The 21,484-nt window shown below is 42.7% G+C and overlaps 1 protein-coding gene across 1 annotated transcript in view; it reads right to left on the bottom strand.

Annotated features, from left to right (window-relative positions):
• Positions 1-9,259: 9,259 nt before the first annotated feature.
• LOC122930557 (zinc finger protein 585A-like) overlaps positions 9,260-21,484 on the bottom strand; it is a 337,659-nt gene continuing 325,434 nt past the window's right edge. The window contains exons 6-7 of the mRNA XM_044284044.1: positions 10,244-11,507; positions 9,260-9,282 (exon numbers count right to left, since the gene is read on the bottom strand). Of these exons, the coding sequence (XP_044139979.1) occupies positions 9,260-9,282; positions 10,244-11,507 (1,287 nt within the window). The remainder of the gene's footprint in view (positions 9,283-10,243; positions 11,508-21,484) is intronic.

Here is a 21,484-nt window from a genome sequence, read left to right as displayed (position 1 = left end):
AATACACAAACGGTTGGAGGATCCACTGGCCGACCTATTGTGTCGGGCAGGGGATCAGTGTTCAACCCCCTTTCGGTGTTTCTTGATAAGCTGCTTCAGTATCATGCGACCACGGCTCCTTCCTATGTCAAAGACACAGGACCTTTTTTTATCACTAAGTTACGGCAGTTACATTTACCTGCACAGTTTTTGCTCGTGAGCTTTGACGTTGTCTCTTTTTATACATCTATAGACCATACCTATGGATTAAATGTCGTTGGTGTGGCCCTGGCCGACACGGGACTCTCCCTAGGGGCTGGCCGATTTGTCCTTCACCTTTTGCAGGTGGTCCTGAAGAAGAGTTACTTCCTCTTTGGGGCACCTTCTATTCACAGAAGCGGGTTGTGGTCATGGGGTCCAATGTGGCCCCAACCTACGCTAACATCTTCATGGCCGAGGTGGAGGACAGATTGGTCTATCAATTCCCTGTTATTGGGCGAGTCCTGTGCTGGTGGCGCTACATCAACAACATTTTTATGGTCTGGAGTGGTACTACAGATGAACTGGACTGTTTTCATGCCTATCTATATATGGGCGTTCCTGGTTTGCAGTTCACTGTTACAGTTCACTGTTACAGTATCAGAGAAGGAACTCCAATTCCTTGATGTATTGGTTCATGTGGTGGATGGGGATATCAGGACTGATCTCTATCAGAAGCCTATGAACAGGAACAACTTACTGACACATGACATCTATCATCCTCGGTGCATGGTGGACTCCTTACCATGGAGCCAACTTTTGCGCGAGAAGAATTGTCTCAGATGACAATGACTTCTCTAAAAGAACTGATGAGATGTGTAGCAAATTTCTAGAAAGAGGTTATCCTAGAAAACTTCAGAGGAGAACATGGGAGAAGGTTATGTTAATTGATAGGGAGTCCACACTCGACCGATCGTCTCACAATAAAACGTGAGAATTCCATTTGTATCTGTGGAGATATTGCCAGAATTTTGAGGAAGGATTGGCATATTTTGCAGAAGGGATTGCCTGAGATTAAATAATTTAAGGTTCCTCCAATGATGGCATACAAAAGAAATACTAATTTACGTGATAAATTGGTTAAGACGGCTGTTGGAGAGCCACGTGAGAGTGTACAAATGTATTTGGCCCCTAGGAAGAACAGCAATCTTCCATGTCTGTCCTGTTGCAATTGCAGCAGTATCATGAAATGGGATACGTTTTCGCATCCATATAGTGGCAAAAAAATCCGAATTAATGGATTTTTCACTTGTAGATCGAAATACGTTGTGTATATGGTCCAATGTCCCTGTAGTCTCATATATGTGGGCGAGACCACGATGGAGATCAGGGAACGGATCAATAAACATAGCACAATTAGGAAGAAGATGCTGGACAAACCAGCGGCGAGGCATTTTATTTGGGCGTCGACACTATCAATCAACTTCGGTTCTGGGTAATAGACGCAGTGGGGACACTCACAAGATGGGGTGATAAGGACAAAATATTGAGGAAAAAAGAACTCAAATGGATATATACTCTAAGATTAATGCAGCCACATGGGTCGCTCCAGCTGTTATTATTATATGGATTGTGCGTTCTTTTTTTCCCTCTCTTGAGGGATTTGATTGCACTTAGTAACTAGCGAGTGTTGTGTCCTTGGCAACATGATGCGGCATGATGTCAGGCGAGTGGGAGGAACGAGCTGTTCGCAACACATAGGTCAGGTGACCATGATGACGTCTGGTGATGCGGAGGTATGAACATGTGATTGTGAACGAGATCTTGCTGATTCCCGCGATGCTAGATGTGCGCCTGATGTTGCCATGTACACACAGGGCGCTTTGCAGTCAGGCATGCGCAGTAGCGATTGATGGACACCAACATGCAGCTGGAATGTACTTAGACATGATTACTCCTTGTAGGTAAGAACTCAGTTGCGATCATCTACTATGCAAAGCAAGCATTGGGATTTCTACCAGATGGGATGTCTTTGCTTGGGGAATAGGTATCTACCCACCCACTGATGATTGGAGTGGATTGTTGGGGGCGGTATAAGTATTTTACTATTTATATGTGGAATCAATGGATGTACATTGCATGCTTGACAAAGGCAGAGGACAGCTGAAACGTTGCATTGTCTGTTTGCACATCTGCTTTGAAATACCACAAGGAGATCGTTGGAGATGCTGCTGTAACATCTTTTTCTTCAATTTTTCTGTGTCCATGTGGGATCCGTGGTGTTGGATACAGCTGTTGCATTCCACATATAAGCTCTGGGATACCATTGTGTGCTGCGTCTACTTCCCTTGATTTACTTGGCAAGTAAACCCCTTCAGAGTTGAACAAAGGTGGGGGGGGGGGGGTATGGGAAACAGCGAGGGGTTTTGTATGGGAAGGCAGGTATTTTCCTCCCAACATGTGCAGCTCGGCTGGTTTCCAGCCAGGTGAACTCAAATACCGGACAGGAGTTTATGTGCCGGTCCGGGTTTTGGCAGCACCTGGTTGTTCTTTAATAGACAGCTGGGCTCAGAGCCAGGGCTGTGTCTGTGTATGAGGATTGTGGCTGGATGCAAGCCTGCAACCTGTCTGGGAGGACAAGGGAACAACATCCAGGACTGGGATTCTTTAAGCGGTACCTGAAGCATGGTGTGAAGTAAACATTCTACTTTCCCCATGCTATGAAGGTGACCCCAAGTTATGCCAAGGATTCTCAAACCAGCGTACCATACGCTTCGAGTTACAAGCCCATCAGTTTCCTTCTGATCATTCCAAGGTTGCATTTCTGGTTTCCCTCCTCTCTTGTGAAACACTGGCCTGGTAGGGAAGTGATCCACTGACCTATAATCTTTTGACTTTTTGGCTACCCTCCGCTAGGTCTTTGAGTAGCCTGGTTGCACGACTTCTGCAGCTTATTACCAAATCTTCTGGACCAAATGACTACACACTGGATCTTAAGCAGAGGAGAAACCAATTAGGTGAAGACATCTGAACAATTGCGGGGCGAAGAGCTGCATTTATATGCAGCGATCAGTTGCACAGTATGAGAACAATGGATCGCTAATCCTTATACAGCTACATTGTTTCTGGGCAGCAAAGTTCTGTTCAGACCGCACAATCTGCTGCCCAGAAATTATGATTTACTGGTCTGCAGTTTCACCAAATAAACAAGAGTTTACCTTGTTCATCAGGTGTTTGGCTGCACCTTTACACAAGCATATTGTTGGGAACAAGTGTTCGCAGGAATGTTCGCTGCTGTTAATCTGCCCAAATATCAGGCCGTGTAAATCCACCATTGGTAGAACAAATCACTCCTTCTCTCTTGAGCTATTACAACAATGTCCTACACACAGACTCGATGCTGGATTCTTATACAGGTGGCTTACAGCAAAGTGTTACCCAAAAGGGAAACAATTCCACAAGTTCATAGCACCGGATTTTCTTGACAGACCTTACCTTAAAGCTATTGTCAAAATTGCTGAGTAGTAGATTGACCTCACTGCTTCTTAATAAATTCAGTACATCCTAGGTAGGATTTGTTGAGGGATGAGCGTCTCTTATCTGACAGCTATACGTAGGTACAGTATACCACTTTATTAGCATTACCGGTACATGCAAAGAAAACTTCTAATATTGTCAGGTGGAGCTGGCTGGCATAGGTTCAAGACAAGATGAGGGATAGGGGAAATTTCAGAGTGTTCACCTTGGACCTATGTGAAAATCCTACAGCTCAAATACAAACTCAAGGTTTTCTTTTAGAACCATGGAAATTGACCAGGAAAACTACTCAAGTTTGCTCCCTGAAGGCCTTACTATGTAATATAGTGTAGCTTTTGAAGCACTGGACTATCTCGAGGACTAATCAGGAAATTAAAAGAAATCTGTCACCACTGGAAAACCCTATTAAACCCAGAAACACATCTATAAAACATCTGCCGCTGACTCCATATCAGTAGTTATGTCGATGCTAACTCCCATTCCCCCGCTGTATGAAACAAACAGACCATGGAATGAATGAAGAATCTGTGCAGACCAAAGCGTTCTATATTATGAGCTCTCTCTGATACTGCTCATGTCCTATGTTTGGACCATATGGGATTTGTATGCATAAACAAAATGGCAATATAAATAAGAATTACGAGTGTCGTGGTAATACTTTACTTTGGACTTGACGTTTGCCCCCTGCAGGATCCATAAATATAATAATTGGAGTGTGCGTCACATTGGTCATTCTTCGACATACAAATTACTGACATAGAGTCAGCAGTATTACTGTACTTAATAGGGCTTGCCAGAGGTCGAAAATTCTCTTTAAACCCCCACCTTCTACCAAAACTGAAAAACTCATAACGCATTTGTGTATGAAAGGTTTAATTTAGTGATTCTTCTACTTTAAGACTATAAAGGACAGTTAACAGATATCAAAGCTGGTACCTAGCAAAGATTATAACTATATCATATTGGTGAAATTTTGACAAGCAATATAGTGGAATATTCAGTATTTATCCTAGTGGTGGCACTAAGCTATAGGAATACTCCTTTTCCTGGACCTTCTATGGCAGCACACAATAGGTTAATCTTGTAGCCCCCCCACCCCCTTAGAACAGAAGACATGTTAATAGCAATTATGCAAATTCAACAATTAAGACCTACTGTATTTTATTTTATTTTAATACTACTGAAGGTTCACCTACTCTAGATCCCTTTGAATCCTGCCTATTTATCAGACTGAGAGCTCTGTAAACCTGAGCTGTCCTGGGTCCTTCAGATATGTTCTCCAGATTTAAGAGATCCAGATTTAAATTCCCAAATGGGAAGCTCCACCTGAAGTTGATCTGGCTGTGGTGAGACTTTCAAAAAGGTATATTCTTGTCAGAGGAATCTTTGTTGAAAGATCCCATGGACAGAAAAGCAGAGTCCTTCCTGTGGCAAGAGCACTTAGGATTTAGCTGAGCCAACTATCTCAAGATATTCAAGATGGAGTAAGCAGAGAGGATGCCTAGAATACCTGCCTATGCTAAAATCTGCAGCCGATTTTATATGCGATAGGCCGCTGGACATACAAAAAAATAAAAATCCATGGTTGCATCGAACTCTGCTAGAAGAGATTTAAGGTTAAAGCAATGGGCAGGAGACACCACGTCCCAAAAACATTTTTGTGTGCTTCCTTTTCAGCCCACAGGCCTCTTTGGTCCTCAGCTTAAGAATATTTTGAAGAAGCTAAATTAAGGAAAAGGTGTGGCATTACTGCAGTAAAGAAAAAAAAAAAAAAAAACATGCTCTCAGTTCCTTTCGCAGGTAGTTTAAAAAATTGCTAAATTTCCAGGATAGGTTCTCTTCAGGGAAAGCCTAATGTATCAGACTCCAAGAAGAAAGTAACTTCCCAAAAAACAGCTGGTCTATGATGCCAGTCCTCCAGGTACAGTAGGAGGCATATTGACTCAATTTGCTCACATTTAGGCATCTACCTTCACAGATGTATGGTTCTCTTCTCTCATCAAAATGTTCTCTAAAATTCAGACACATACCTCCCGATCGTTTCTTCCTAAATACTGTCACAAGTCCGATTATACCACAGTTGGTTCAGAAGTTCATTGAAAAGAAAGCTCTGGAGGCAGTTCTATTTCCCCAGTGTGGCAAAGGAGTATAATCCAGAATTTTTCTGTTACCAAACTAGGGGGGAAATGGCAACTTATAATAGTCATCACATTTCTAAAGAAGTTCTTAATAAGAAAAAAGTTTAAAATGGAAAACATTTGCACTGTTATTTCCATCCTATGATAATAAGACTTCTTAGTAACAATAGACTTGCAAGATCTCCACATTCACATCCTTCCAGCTAACAGGAGATTTCTAACAGTTGCCGTGAAAATGAGGTGTCAAGAGAGTCACTATCAGTTTACCTGCCTACCTATCAGTAGCGTCTTGAGTATTTACTAGGGTAGCTGTAGTGCTGACATCAGCCCTGAGGTTACAAGGAATTTATATAGTTCCATGTATCAATGACTGGCTAGTGAAGGCTTCTTCAGAGCTTCAGCTAAAGTCCCACCTGCAGACTACACTGTAAATGTCCAGGCATGGCTTTATAGTCAAAGTCCATTCTAGTGCCCACCAAGGAATTCAGGTTCCTCAGTTGTTATCAATTTGCAAGCAATGACCATCAAGACAGAGCGTGGAAGATATGGAAAGGGGTCAAAATCCAAATCAACAGGCACAAGGTCTCTGTCAGAACAGCAATGAAGGTATTGAGGTCCCTGACCTCTTCCATAGATACAGTTGCCTGGCTGAAAGATCATTTCAGGCTTTTTCAGAAAAACATACCGACAAAATAAATTAACCTCTCTGGACCAACTCGACACGATATCTCTGCTCACGAAAGTAGATCTTCAGTGATGGTTAACGCCTCAGCAATTGTTAACAGGGATTTGTCTGACTCAACAGTCTCTGATTATCCGCAAAACGGATGCATCCAGTTGGGGCTGCAGTGCTTATGTAGAGGAATTATAGATCCAGGGAAGATGGTCCCCAGAAGAAAGCAGTTTGTGTTCCAATATGAGAGAAATCAGAGTGGTAGAGTTGGCCCTCAAGCTTTTTCATAGTGATCTTCATCACCTGGTGGTACTGATACAGAAGGCAAACTTGGCGAATTATATTCTATATCAACAAGAGATCTTCAAGTGGGCAGAATCAGAAGTGAACAGCATTGTAGTAGTCCATATTCAAGAAACATCCAGTGTCAGAGAGGATTGGCTAAGCTGCAGTCTGATTCATCCAGGAGAGCAGAGTCTAAATGACCAGATCTCATCAGATAACATGCAGGATAGGAAAAACAGAAATACATGTGATGGCCAACAGGCGCAACAAGAATATTGCCTCTAGTAATGAGGGTGTTGAACAAGATACTGAAAGACCAGGCAGAAGCAATAGCAATAATTCCATTCTGGATATGCATAGCCTGGTTCCAGCTGGCACTGTCTCTCTCAAAGTTAAATTACTGAAAGATACCAATGATTCCAAATCTGATCTTGCAAGTGGAAGTCCTCCATCTGGAGATCAACAAGCTACACATAACGGTCTGGAAAAGGAGCAGGAAGACTTACAAAGTCAGGGGATGTCAGATAACCTTATCTCCAGTCTGCTGTCTTATAGAAGACCTGCCATGGTTGAAGTCTACAGGTCCTTCTAAAAAAATTAGCATATTGTGATAAAGTTGATTATTTTCTGTAATGTACTGATAAACATTAGACTTTCATATATTTTAGATTCATTACACACCAACTGAAGTAGTTCAAGCCTTTTATTGTTTTAATATTGATGATTTTGGCATACAGCTCATGAAAACCCAAATTTCCTATCTAAAAAAATTAGCATATTTCATCCGACCAATAAAAGAAAAGTGTTTTTAATACAAAAAAAGTCAACCTTCAAATAATTATGTTCAGTTATGCACTCAATACTTGGTGGGGAATCCTTTTGCAGAAATGACTGCTTCAATGCGGCGTGGCATGGAGGCAATCAGCCTGTGGCACTGCTGAGGGGTTATGGAGGCCCAGGATGCTTCGATAGCGGCCTTAAGCTCATCCAGAGTGTTGGGTCTTGCGTCTCTCAACTTTCTCTTCCCAATATCCCACAGATTCTCTATGGGGTTCAGGTCAGGAGAGTTGGCAGGCCAATTGAGCCCAGTAATACCATGGTCAGTAAACCATTTACCAGTGGTTTTGGCACTGTGAGCAGGTGCCAGGTCGTGCTGAAAAATGAAATCTTCATCTCCATAAAGCTTTTCAGCAGATGGAAGCATAAAGTGCTCCAAAATCTCCTGATAGCTAGCTGCATTGACCCTGCCCTTGATAAAACACAGTGGACCAACACCAGCAGCTGACATGGCACCCCAGACCATCACTGACTGTGGGTACTTGACACTGGACTTCAGGCATTTTGGCATTTCCCTCTCCCCAGTCTTCCTCCAGACTCTGGCACCTTGATTTCCGAATGACATGCAACAGTCCAGTGCTGCTTCTCTGTAGCCCAGGTCAGGCGCTTCTGCCGCTGTTTCTGGTTCAAAAGTGGCTTGACCTGGGGAATGCGGCACCTGTAGCCCATTTCCTGCACACGCCTGTACACGGAGGCTCTGGATGTTTCTACTCCAGACTCAGTCCACTGCTTCCGCAGGTCCCCCAAGGTATGGAATCGGTCCTTCTCCACAATCTTCCTCAGGGTCCGGTCACCTCTTCTCGTTGTGCAGCGTTTTCTGCCACACTTTTTCCTTCCCACAGACTTCCCACTGAGGTGCCTTGATACAGCACTCTGGGAACAGCCTATTCCTTCAGAAATTTCTTTCTGTGTCTTACCCTCTTGCTTGAGGGTGTCAATGATGGCCTTCTGGACAGCAGTCAGGTCGGCAGTCTTACCCATGATTGCGGTTTTGAGTAATGAACCAGGCTGGGAGTTTTTAAAAGCCTCAGGAATCTTTTGCAGGTGTTTAGAGTTAATTAGTTGATTCAGATGATTAGGTTAATAGCTCGTTTAGAGAACCTTTTCATGATATGCTAATTTTTTGAGATAGGAATTTTGGGTTTTCATGAGCTGTATGCCAAAATCATCAATATTAAAACAATAAAAGGCTTGAACTACTTCAGTTGGTGTGTAATGAATCTAAAATATATGAAAGTCTAATGTTTATCAGTACATTACAGAAAATAATGAACTTTATCACAATATGCTAATTTTTTGAGAAGGACCTGTACACCAGAACCTAGAAAATATATTGCGCATGGTTTTCCAACTTACAAGTGTCATCTACTGATCTTACATTAATTCTTCAATTACTACAGGCAGGTCTTGAGTAGTGATGAGCGTCGGGGGCAATATTCAAATTCGCGATATTTCGCAAATATTTTGTAGAATATTCGTCATATATTTGCAAATTCGAGAATATTTTCTTGATTGCGAAAATCGGCAATGTAATATTTGCGTAATGCGTGCAATACAGGCGTGGGTCACTTTTGCTACATGTTTCCTGAGACTGTAGAAAATGGTTGGCACGACAGAACATTACAATAGCAGGCCCTATAGAGAAGCACATGAAACCCCAAGTGTCCTTAATCTAAATTTTTTACATAAACACAACTTCAGGTGTATGCATATGGAACAAGTCAGAGTATGTTGGCATTATTTGGGTGTTAATTAACATCTGATATATAACTCTGTTCCAGTATCTAGATAGGTTTACCATTAAACCATAGGAATGTACATATGGGGTTAATTATAACAATTCATCAACCAAACCTGGTCAGATAAATCAGTGATATAGTCATCATGCCACCAATACCACTGTCTCCACACAGGAGGGTTAGTCCGTAGGAGCAATGAATGTCACAGCACTAGGGGAAAGTATAATATGAGCCAAGAAGACAATGTCTGTTAGTGACAATGGTGACGCTGTCGTGGAGAAAATAGATGTCATTTTATCTGTAAAAACTGTTTGAAGCTAAAAAATGTATATGTCCACATACATTATAAAACTATTACATGGGGCGTCGTTACTTCTCCCCATGTAACTCTGGACTCTCCCGAAGTGTGGGTGGAGGTGTAAATACAGTGATAAGAAGCAAGGTTCATGGGGACAATCTTCACTGCTCTGGAAGTAAACAAGGCTCTTCTTGCCTTCCTTATATCCACAATACTTTTCCTTCATGGATCCCACGTTCACAGTTAACCTCAGAGAAATATAATATGGTCGTTTGGCAGATTCAGGATAATTCCACCCAAAAAATAAATATTATTATTGGCTTTTAAGATCTATAAAATCTACACAGTGATGTGCCAGGTAATATAAAAATCTCAATGTTGTATTGTGACACTGGATCCAATAATAGTCAATAGGGTTACAACATGAGAGTCACGAATAATCCAACACTTGGATTTTTGGTCACAGGCCATATGTGATTTTGCCATCAAAGAACACAATGTAGATCACATGCGGCTGCAATTTGATTGTGACTTTTCTGCAATTTGGATGATTTTGTTTTACAGCCATATCTCAGATCTAAAATAGCTGCACAACAGCAATTTGTAGACCAGTTGCGGGACTATCCCGAGACTGTGGTGTGACACATTGCCATGTAGCCTTTGTATAACATGGGGTGAAAATTAGTTCCCATATTCTAAAAAATAATATAGTTTCTTGTGATCAGAGTTTTAGAATTTTATTTTCTTACAAAACATCTTCCACATCTAAAATATTAAAACAGCTGATCTTCTGTGTGACTTCTCTGATGCTTCATAAGTTTGGCTTTAGTAGTAAAACATTTCCCACATTCTGAACATGAGTATGGTTGCTCTTTTGTGTGACTTCTATGATGTGTAACAAGATTTGATTTGTGTGTAAAGCATTTTCCACATTGTGAGCATGAATATGGCTTCTCTCCTGTATGACTTCTCTGATGTTTAACAAGATATGATTTTTGTGCAAAACATTTTCTACATTCTGAGCATGAATATGGCTTCTCTCCGGTGTGAAATCTCTGATGTATAATGAGATGTGGTTTTTGTTTAAAACATTTTCTACATTCTGCGCAGGAATACGGTTTCTCTCCTGTGTGAAATCTCTGATGTATAACAAGCTTTGATTTCTGTGTAAAACATTTCCCACATTCTGAACATATATATGGTTTCTCTCCTGTGTGAATTCTCTCATGTTTAACAAGACCTGATTTATCTCTAAAACATTTTCCACATTCTGAACATGAATACGGCTTCTCTCCTGTGTGCATTTTCTTATGTGTAATAAGATATGATTTATTTGTAAAACAACTGCCACATTCTGAACATGAATATGGCTTCTCCCCTGTGTGACTTCTCTTATGTATAACAAGACTTGATTTCATTGTAAAACATTTCTCACATTCTGAACATACATATGGTTTTTCTCCTGTGTGACTTCTCTGATGTTTAACAAGATATGATTTCTGTGTAAAACATTTCTCGCATTCTGAACATGAATACGGCTTCTCCTTTCTATGACATCTCTCATGTATAAAAAGACTTGATTTATCTTTAAAACATTTCCCACATTCTGAACAGGAATATGGCTTCTTCCCTGTGTGCATTTTCTCATGTGTAAGAAGAGTTGATTTATCTGTAAAACATTTCCCACATTCTGTACAGGAATATGGCTTCACTCCTGTGTGAATTCTCTGATGTGTAACAAGGTTTGATTTCTGTGTAAAACATTTCCCACATTCTGAACATGAATAGGGCTTCTCACCTGTGTGAATTCTCTCATGTGCAACAAGACGTGATTTATCAATGAAACATTTCCCACATTCTGAACATGAATACAACTTCTCTCCTGTGTGACTTCTCTGATGTGTAACAAGATGTGATTTCTGTGTAAAACATTTTCCACATTCTGAACAAGAGTATGGCTTCTCTCCTGTGTGACTTCTCTTATGTGTAACAAGATGGGATTTATATGTAAAGCACTTCCCACATTCTGAACAGGAGTATAACTTATCCCCTGTGAGAATTTGCCTGGGAATAGAAAGACTTAATCTGTTTGCGGATTTTTCTCCTGAAGAGCGCGGCATGATATCTTCATCTTCTACTTTATAATTTAGTGATAACATGAAGTTTCCCTCAAAGTTCTTAGTGTTATCTTCTGTGAAGATAAAAAAAAAAATTTGTGATCAAAATATAGAACATTTATATTAGACTAGAAGTGGATCCAGGAGGAACTAAAGGTATGTAGCAAGTCATTGATTTTGAATGCACTTCTGGCTTTGGCTCAAAAAACTGCATGTGTGATGCCAAGTGGGTATCACATTAATACAATAAATTGTCAAGCACAAAGTGAGAAGCTCTTAAGTGTACCCCCTCCTCTGCTTCTGCTGAAATCTCAGTACAAGCTGCAGTCTCACTGACTCAGCAGTGAAAGATCCCTTTTCTTCTGGCAGCAGTTTCAGAGTGGAATTTACAGCTTCTAATAACATCTGCTGCTGTATTTTACTGCTGCATGCACTCAGCACATGTGAGATAGCAGCAGGGGAGAACATACACTGAAAATAGCTTGTCAATTAAGCTATAAGTGAACGGAGAATGAGTTTAGCTTGTGAATACAGGACTCATGAGCTCTGCACTCTCTAGCTAGAGTCATAATATGCTCATTTTAACATCATACAAGAAAATGTTCAAAAACAATTATACAGCCATTAGGACATGGAGTTTGAAAGTAAGTACACCGGCCTCCTCAGGTCTAAGAAATCAATTTAATGCTACAAGCAACTTGTATTGTTAAAAAGTCTAGTGAGAGATCCTCTTTAATATTGATATAGACAACCTGATCATGGGTACTGTATACATTTTATAAGCAGGGGTGCACCATTCATGAGGCAAATTGAGTCTCTGGCTTTATGAGTAACTCTGCTAGGACTGCAGGAGGCAAAAGATTAGCCTCCAGCTCTGCACATCTTATTCTGTGTATATGGACAATGCACATTACCTCCTCTCCTGTCCTGTATACTGGGTGTAATTCTCAGTATCTGCTCTTATTCTGTATATATGGACACTGCACAGTACCACTTCTCCATTCCTGTATACTGGGTGTAATCCTCAGTATCTCCTCTTATTCTGTATATACGGACACTGCACAGTATCACTTCTCCTGTCCTGTATACTGGGTGTAATCCTCAGTATCTGCTCTTATTCTGTATATATGGACACTGCACAGTATCACTTCTCCATTCCTGTATACTGGGTGTAATCCTCAGTATCTGCTCTTATTCTGTATATACGGACACTGCACAGTTTGTATATTTGTGGACAGTCTAAATATTGTAGGTGTTTTTTCTGCCATCTGTAGTTTCTGATAAAGAAAAAACCCTGTCTGATTTTTTTTTTCGGTTTCCATTATGCATATGCAAATACATGTGATGTGAAGTGTAGACCACTTGCGTTCAGCCTTTTCTGCAATCAGGGCTCTGAGGAAGGGGTCTAAATTAAAAGGGACAGTCCTGGAATTTTTTTTAACATGGTGCTAAAAGTTTTTTTACTTTAAAGGTATTTTTTGAGATTTTGATACTGATGACATATCCTCAGGATAGGTCATTAGTATCTGATTAGTGAGTGTCCGACACCCGGAATACCTACTGATCAGCTGTTTGAGAAGGCACCAGAGATCCTGTGAGTGGCGCGGATTTCTTGTAGCTTACCAAGCACAGCGCCGTACATCGTATAGTGGCTGTGCTTGGTATCACGCTCAGCCCTACACTGAAGTGAGCGGCGATGCCTTCTCAAACAGCTCATCGGCTTGGATAGGTCATCAGTATCAAAATCTCAACCCTGGAGTGTGGTCTGGTCTGAGGTCTGTAGTTGTTTTGGTGATTATACTTCTTTTAAGTCTGAGGTCTGTATTTATTCTTAAGTTTGGAATATACTTTGGGGTCTGGGATTTAAATTCACTTTCGGATGTGATAAAGATGTCGAATGCACGACTTAAGTAGAAGTTAGCGATATTGGGGGGGTATGTAAATGGTGATCATCACATAACACATTCTGTGTATGCGTCGGAATCACACTGAAAAATAGTGACATAGTTACATAGTAAATACATTTGAAAAAGACATAAGTCCATCAAGTTCAACCAAGGGATAGGTGGGGACGTGAATCCCCGAAGGAAGTTAGACTCTAGCTAGATTTCTACACGTTTTCATAAGCATTAATGTCACTTACTTTTAAGAATTCATCTAAACCCTTTTTGAAACTGTCCACTGTTCCTGCTGTGACCACGTCCTGAGGAAGTCTATTCCACAGATTTACAGTTCTTACAGTAAAGAAGCTTTGACGCTTCTGGAGACTAAACTTTTTCTTCTCCAGTCGGAGGCAGTGCCCCCTTGTCTTTTGGGGGAATTTTACATGAAACAGTTTTTCTATGTCCCACCATTTTTCCTAATGATTGCTCCCCAGACAAAACGAGCCATTATAAATAATGAAAGGTATCTGGGAATACATTTATAATGAAGTAATATTTAAGTATTTTCATTTTCTTAATTCCCGGAGAACCACTTTAATGACACAAGTCCAAAATAATCAATACCCAGTCGAAGGAACCTGTCCTTTTTGATGAAGAAGAATGCTGCTCCTGAAGGGGAAGAGGATTCCCAGATCAAACCCCTGTAGTCAGACATGGCCTGGGTCTCAGGCAGGGACAGCACACAGCCACGTGGCGGAGTGGCTCCAATGAGGAAATCAGGTCAATGAGGAAATCATAAGGACGACTTGGAGAAAGGGTCTTTGCATCCTTCTTGTAAAAAAACATCAATATAGAGTAGGCGGAGAAAGGCGGAGGCTGGCCCTGCAGACTGTGATAAACCTGTGGAGCTCAGACAGGCATCACTGGACACAACAGGCAGAACCCCATCGAAAAACCTGCCCGAGTTCCAGTTAAGAACTTAACACCCAGGTCAGTCCCAGCAGAAAGGGACTGGGAGACACAGGTAGGAAATAGAATGAAATCCAAGTGAAGTGCACCCATGGGCACAATGATGTACTGGATGGATTCTGGAAGCGCCATCCCCACCAAGAATTTCTGTAGGCACTGGGTAGGTATAGGGTATTGGTTCACTAAGGCCTGATGCAGCACATTACTTTTGTCAAGAACGTATTTTACCCCACAGTCATCTCTCCTACTGATCCTAGGCTCTGGAGTTTCCTGCCTTGAGAGCGCAGGTACAGACATATGGGGTAATTTATTAAACTGGTGTAAAGTAGAACTGGCTTCGTTGCCCATAACAACTAATCAGATTCCCCCTTAATTTTCCAAAGGAGCTATCAAAAATTAAAGGTGGAATCTGATTGGTTGCTATGGGCAACGAAGCCAGTTCTACTTTACACCAGTTAGATAAATGACCCCAACAGTGATTGTTGGCTCTGCAGTAGACACACAAGTCGTTAGTGTGACTGTGCCCATGCTCTTCTTATAACAGCCTGGGATGCTCCACCTGCATGGGTTCCTGTACTGGAGCCGGAGGAGTTAGGGGTTTCTAAAAGGATGGTGCCAGGCTGGGAGCTCTCCTAGCATGTACAACCTCCTTGGTTAGCTCCCTGAATCGGAGGTCAATGCAGATGACCAGGGAAATCAGGTTGTCAATGTGGGTGGCATGCGCGGCCGCCCGAACAGAAGGAGAAGGCTGTAAGGGGGGGGGAGAATGATTTCCTGTCAGCGGAGGAGGAGGGGAGCTGTCCGGGCTTTCAGTGTTCAGCAGTGCAGCCCGGATCTCCTCAGTGAATGGTGAGGAGATCGGGGCTGCGCTGCTGTGTATAACTGTGCCAGCCCCCCCTTTCAATTTCAGGATGGCCGAGCGGAACCCCATGCCTGCACTGATGTCGGCCGTTAACCCCTTCCACATCGCTGTCCGTAGGGACCGCTGTATGGAAGGGGGCGCTCCCTTCCCCATCGAGCGCTGCGCTGCTGTGTCAGCCCCGATGGTTACCATGGCAACCGGACGCCTTTACAGGCATTCGGCTTGCCATGGTATATCTAAGGCAGGAGCCTGACCAGGCTAAGTGTAATAGAAAATACACTGCAGTACACTATACAATGTACTGCAGTGTATTAGAGAGGCATCAGACCCAATGGATCTTCAAGAACCAAGTGGGTATGGGTCAAAAAAGTGTAAAAAAAAAATGGAAAAAAAGTTTAAAAAAATTTCCCATATATGCACTTTTATAATTCAGTAAAAATTAAGAAAATAAAATACCCTAAACATGTTTGGAATCGCCACGTCCGTAACGACCAGCTCTATAAAAATATCACATGAGCTAACCTCTCAGGTGAACACCGTAAAAAATAAAATAAAAAGTGCCAAAAAATAAAAAATGTTGTCACCTACTATCACAAAAAGTGCAACACCAAGTGATCAAAAGGGCATATGCCTCCTAAAATAACCGTCACCTCATCCCGCAAAAAATGAGCCCCAACATAAGATAATCGGCCATACAATTAAAAAGCTATGGCTCACAGACTATGGGGACACTAAAACATAATTTTTTTTGTTTCAAAAAATGCTATTATTGTGTAAAACTTAAATAAATAAGAAAAAGTATACATATTGGGTATAGCTGCGTCGCCCATAACGACCAGCTATATAGAAATATCACATGACCTAACCCTTCAGGTGAACACCATAAAAAAATAAAAAAAGGTGCCCAAAAAGTAATTTTTTGCTACCTACCAAGACACCAAATCGATCAAAAGGGCGTATGCCCCCCCAAAATAGTACCAATAAAACCGTCATCTCATCCTGCAAAAAATGAGCCCCTACCTAAGACAATCGGTTAAAAAATAAAAAAGCTATGGCTACTAAATAATAATAAAAAAAGCTATGACCTGCTGTATAGGAATAGGCAGCCCGACGCGCTCTTATGAGGTAGTAAATTGCCATAGAAGCCAAGAGGAAGCTTGTTTGGCCTCCATCAGGTGAATACAGGACTATGACTACATACGCCAACTGCGTCCACCGACTGCAGTGTGAACGCAGGTTTATCAACACTGGCGCATGGTACAGAGCAGCGCTTCATAAATACAGCATTTTGTCCAGAAAATTGACAGATATGCCCCGTTATTTTTCAGTTATTTGTGTAAAAGGACATGAATAAGGGTAGGTTCACACAGAGATTTATGGAGGAGGTTTTGAGACAAATTTTCCTGCAGGTTTTTCATTCAAAACCAGAAGTGGGTTCGAAAGGAATCGGAAATGTAAAACAAGGACGCAACGTCGCCTTCCTTCTGGATTCACTGCTGACGTTGGCTGAAAAATCTGAATGGAAATCTGCCTCAAAACCTGCTTCAAAAAACCTCAGTGTGAACCTACCCTTGGGGCTCATGCACAAGAAAGTATTTTTTGTCCGTTCCATATTTTTTTTTTTCTGCCTGTATATGGAACTATATACAGTCAGGTCCATAAATATTGGGACATCAACACAATTCTAACATTTTTGGCTCTATACACCACCATAATGGATTTGAAATGACGTGAAGATGTGCTTTACCTGCAGACTGTCAGCTTTAATTTGAGGGTATTTACATCCAAATCAGGTGAACGGTGCAGGAATTACAGCAGTTTGCATATGTGCCTCCCACTTGTTAAGGGACCAAAAGTAATGGGACCGAATAATAATCATAAATCAAACTTTCACTTTTTAATACTTGGTTGCAAATCCTTTGCAGTCAATTACAGCCTGAAGTCTGGAACGCATAGACATCACCAGACGCTGGGTCTCATCCCTGGTGATGCTCTGCCAGGCCTCTACTGCAACTGCCTTCAGTTCCTGCTTGTTCTTGGGGCATTTTCCCTTCAGTTTTGTCTTCAGCAAGTGAAATGCAGCTCAATCGGATTCAGGTCAGGTGATTGACTTGGCCATTGCATAACATTCCACTTCTTTCCCTTAAAAAACTCTTTGGTTGCTTTTGCAGTATGCTTTGGGTCATTGTCCATCTGTACTGTGAAGCGCCGTCCAATGAGTTCTGAAGCATTTGGCTGAATATGAGCAGATAATATTGCCCGAAACACTTCAGAATTCATCCTGCTGCTTTTGTCAGCAGTCACATCATCAATAAATACAAGAGAACCAGTTCCATTGGCAGCCATACATGCCCACGCCATGACACTACCACCACCATGCTTCACTGATGAGGTGGTATGCTTAGGATCATGAGCAGTTCCTTTCCTTCTCCATACTCTTCTCTTCCCATCACTCTGGTACAAGTTGGTCTTGGTCTCATCTGTTTTATCCGATGTTGTTCCAGAACTGTGAAGGCTTTTTTAGATGTTGTTTGGCAAACTCTAATCTGGCCTTTCTGTTTTTGAGGCTCACCAATGGTTTACATCTTGTGGTGAACCCTCTGTATTCACTGTGGTGAAGTCTTCTCTTGATTGTTGACTTTGACACACATACACCTACCTCCTGGAAAGTGTTCTTCATCTGGCCAACTGTTGTGAAGGGTGTTTTCTTCACCAGGGAAAGAATTCTTCGGTCATCCACCACAGTTGTTTTCCGTGGTCTTCCGGGGCTTTTGGTGTTGCTGAGCTCACCGGTGCGTTCCTTCTTTTTAAGAATGTTCCAAACAGTTGTTTTGGCCAGGCCTAATGTTTTTGCTATCTCTCTGATGGGTTTGTTTTGTTTTTTTTCAGACTAATGATGGCTTCACTGATAGTGACAGCTCTTTGGATCTCATCTTGAGAGTTGACAGCAACAGATTCCAAATGCAAATAGCAAATAGCAGACGTGAAATGAACTCTGGACCTTTAATCTGCTCATTGTAATTGGGATAATGAGGGAATAACACACACCGGCCATGGAACAGCTGAGAAGCCAATTGTCCCATTACTTTTGGTTCCTTGACAAGTTGGAGGCACAGATGCAAACTGTTGGAATTCCTGTACCGTTCACCTGATTTGGATGTAAATACCTCAAATTACAGCTGACGGTCTGCAGGTAAAGCACATCTTGTTTGTTTCATTTCAAATCCATTGTGGTGGTGTATAGAGCCAAAAATGTTAGAATTGTGTCAATGTCCCCATGTTTATGGACCTGACTGTATATATATATATATAGCAGAGCTGTATCTGAAGCGGTTCTGACACAGTGCTAGAGGGTACTGGCGGAGACGGATGTAGCAGAGCTGTATAGGAAGCGGTTCTGACACAGTGCTAGAGGGTACTGGCGGAGACGGATGTAGCAGAGCTGTATAGGAAGCAGTTCTGACACAGTGCTAGAAGGTACTGGCGAAGACAGATGTAGCAGAGGATCCTGATCAGTCAGAAAAATGCATTGAAATGCCAGATCCGTCTTTCCGTTGTCATCCGGCAAAACGGATCTGGCATTTATTTTTTTCGGTCTGCGGTCCGGCATTCCGGTATTTTAAATGCCGTATCTGGCACTAATACATTCCTATGGGGAAAAATGTTGGATCCGGCATTCAGGCAAGTCTCAGTTTTTTTGGCCGGAGATAAAAGCGTAGCATGCTGTGGTATTATCTCCGTCCTGAACAGTCAAAAAGACTGAACTGAAGACGTCCTGATGCATCCTGAACGGATTTCTCTCCATTCAGAATTCATGGGGATAAAACTGATCAGGATTCTTCCGGCATAGAACCCCGACGATGGAACTCTATGCCGGAACAGAACAACGCAAGTGTGAAAGAGCCCTAACGCTAGTGTGAAAGTACCCTTAGGTGTATACACAACTGTAGTAGACCTGTAATGGAAACAAATCTGCATCAGTGCTGGTGGGTGGGGGATGGTAATATTTTAAGCGAGGCAAAAGCACAGATCATTTGGCTACTAGCTAACATGCTTTTGGGCTGATGTAAAGTAGTGAATTATTGTTTTGCTGCTTAGAATGGGTTTTGTGTGTGAAACTGTATTAGAATGCAGGACAGCCACACGTTCCTGTACACTGAGCTCACTTATCACAGCTCTCTGATGATTCCCAAGCCGGGGGGAGGGGCCTCACAGACACTGCAGGCTGCCAGACTGATGACTCATACTCTTCACATGAACTAGCATGCAAGGACTGAGTTCTCAGTGTGATGTCATAAGGAGGCGTGGCCAGCCTTCACTCAAACTGCCTAAGCCCGCCCAGCCTTTGCAGCAGGAAACCAGGAAGTGAACAGCAGAGCTGGCAGCAGGTAAGGATGAAATAGCAAGATGGGAATACCCCTTTAAAGGAATTATCCAGTACTATAAACTGCCCCCCATACGCCCGGGCCCCTCACAAGGAATATACTTACTCCGCTTGCTGCACCACTCCTGGTCCCCGCACCGCCGCTGCTGTTTCTCCCCGTGTGCCGATGAAAACATCCGGTGTCGGGGGGGGAGCAGCCAATGGCAGACGGGGGCGAGCCTCCCTAGCATCACGGGTGACGCTAGGGAGGCTCGTCCCTGCCTGTCATTGGCTGCTCCCCCCCCCCCCCCGACACTGGATGTTTTCATTGGTGCACAGGGAGAAACAGCAGTGGCGGCGCGGGGACCAGGAACGGCGCAGGAAGCGGAGTAAGTATATTCCCTGTGAGGGGCGCGGCACATGGGGGACAGCTTATGATATTGGATAACCCCTTTAACCCTTTTTCGACAGGGCTGGTGAAGCCTGGTTCATTGGTGCTGTTTCTCCCTGTGCACCAATAAAAACCATCCAGTGTCAGGGGGGCGCAGCCAATGACAGGCAGGGACGAGCCTCCCTAGCGTCACCCGTGATGCTAGGGAGGCTCGCCCCCGTCTGCCATTGGCTGCTCCCCCCCCCCCCCCCCCCCCCGACACCGGATGTTTTCATCGGCACACGGGGAGAAACAGCAGCGGCGGTGCGGGGACCAGAACTTCTTTTTGTCACATCACATGACCCACAACTTTTAGATTTTCCTGTCAATGTGTCATTTATTGTTAGATTTCATTAGTTTTTTTTAAGGAACACAAAAAAAACACTAATTCCCCCACTGGTCTTTGCAGTTTTGTTTTTTTTTTGCTATTTATTATCTAGTAATATAATGTTAATCTATGGTGGATTCATGTCACGTGACCGCTGCTAAGAAAGAAGAGTCGCAGCCCAAAGTGAAAGAGGAGAGCACTTAGTCACGTGTCTTAGGAGGACAGTTTTACAGCAGTTATTTCCTTTTTTACTGCAAAAATCCTTTAATCTTCATAAAGAAAATCACCAAAATCTATAACTTACTGTTTAAAGCGACACTGACAGGCCGAATAAGCATAATTAGCTCTATATATGACTGCACAGGTCTTCTATTGTGTATTAAAGACATATAAGTCTGACCCCTGTCCACCTTATGAAGACTGTAAAATGATGTTTTATAACCTGATAGAATCGCTCGTCTTTGTGCCCAAGGGGCGGCGTTTCAGCTTCACTTCTGCCCAGGTAGCCGCCCCCCAACCGCCGTTCTGAAGCGCCGCCCAGCTCATCAATATTCACTTCGCTGGGCGGCTTCAGAAAAGTGCCCGGCGCAGGCGCAGAACGCAGAGGCTGAAGCGGCCTCAAACAAGCAGAGGGGACGCAGGCATGATGTGATCCCGGCCAGTAAGGGTGCCGGGCGCATGCGCTGAAGCTCAAATGGAGTCCGATGCCCATAGCTTTGTATTGAGCATGTGCCGGATCTCGAAACGTCGGGGACAGCAGAAGCCGCCCAGCGAAGTGAGTATTGATGAGCTGGGCAGCGCTTCAGAACGGCGGTTGGGGGGAGGCTACCTGGGCAGAAGTGAAGCTGAAACGCCGCCTCTTGGGCGGAAAGACGAGCGATTTTACAGTCTTCATAAGGTGGACAGGGGTTAGACTTATATGTTTTTAATACACATTAGAAGACCTGTGCAGTCATATATACAGCTAATTATGCTTATTCGGCCTGTCAGTGTCCCTTTAATATTTCTTTACTATCCCAACATGATGGTTAACCCTTTCCTGCACAATGAGGTACGTACATGTAGGT

This window comes from Bufo gargarizans, chromosome 1 (assembly GCF_014858855.1).
Source record: "Bufo gargarizans isolate SCDJY-AF-19 chromosome 1, ASM1485885v1, whole genome shotgun sequence".
In the NCBI taxonomy this organism is placed as follows: domain Eukaryota; kingdom Metazoa; phylum Chordata; class Amphibia; order Anura; family Bufonidae; genus Bufo; species Bufo gargarizans.
The sequence above is the reverse complement of the archived record's forward strand: the minus strand, read 5'-3'. Positions and strand labels throughout refer to the sequence as shown.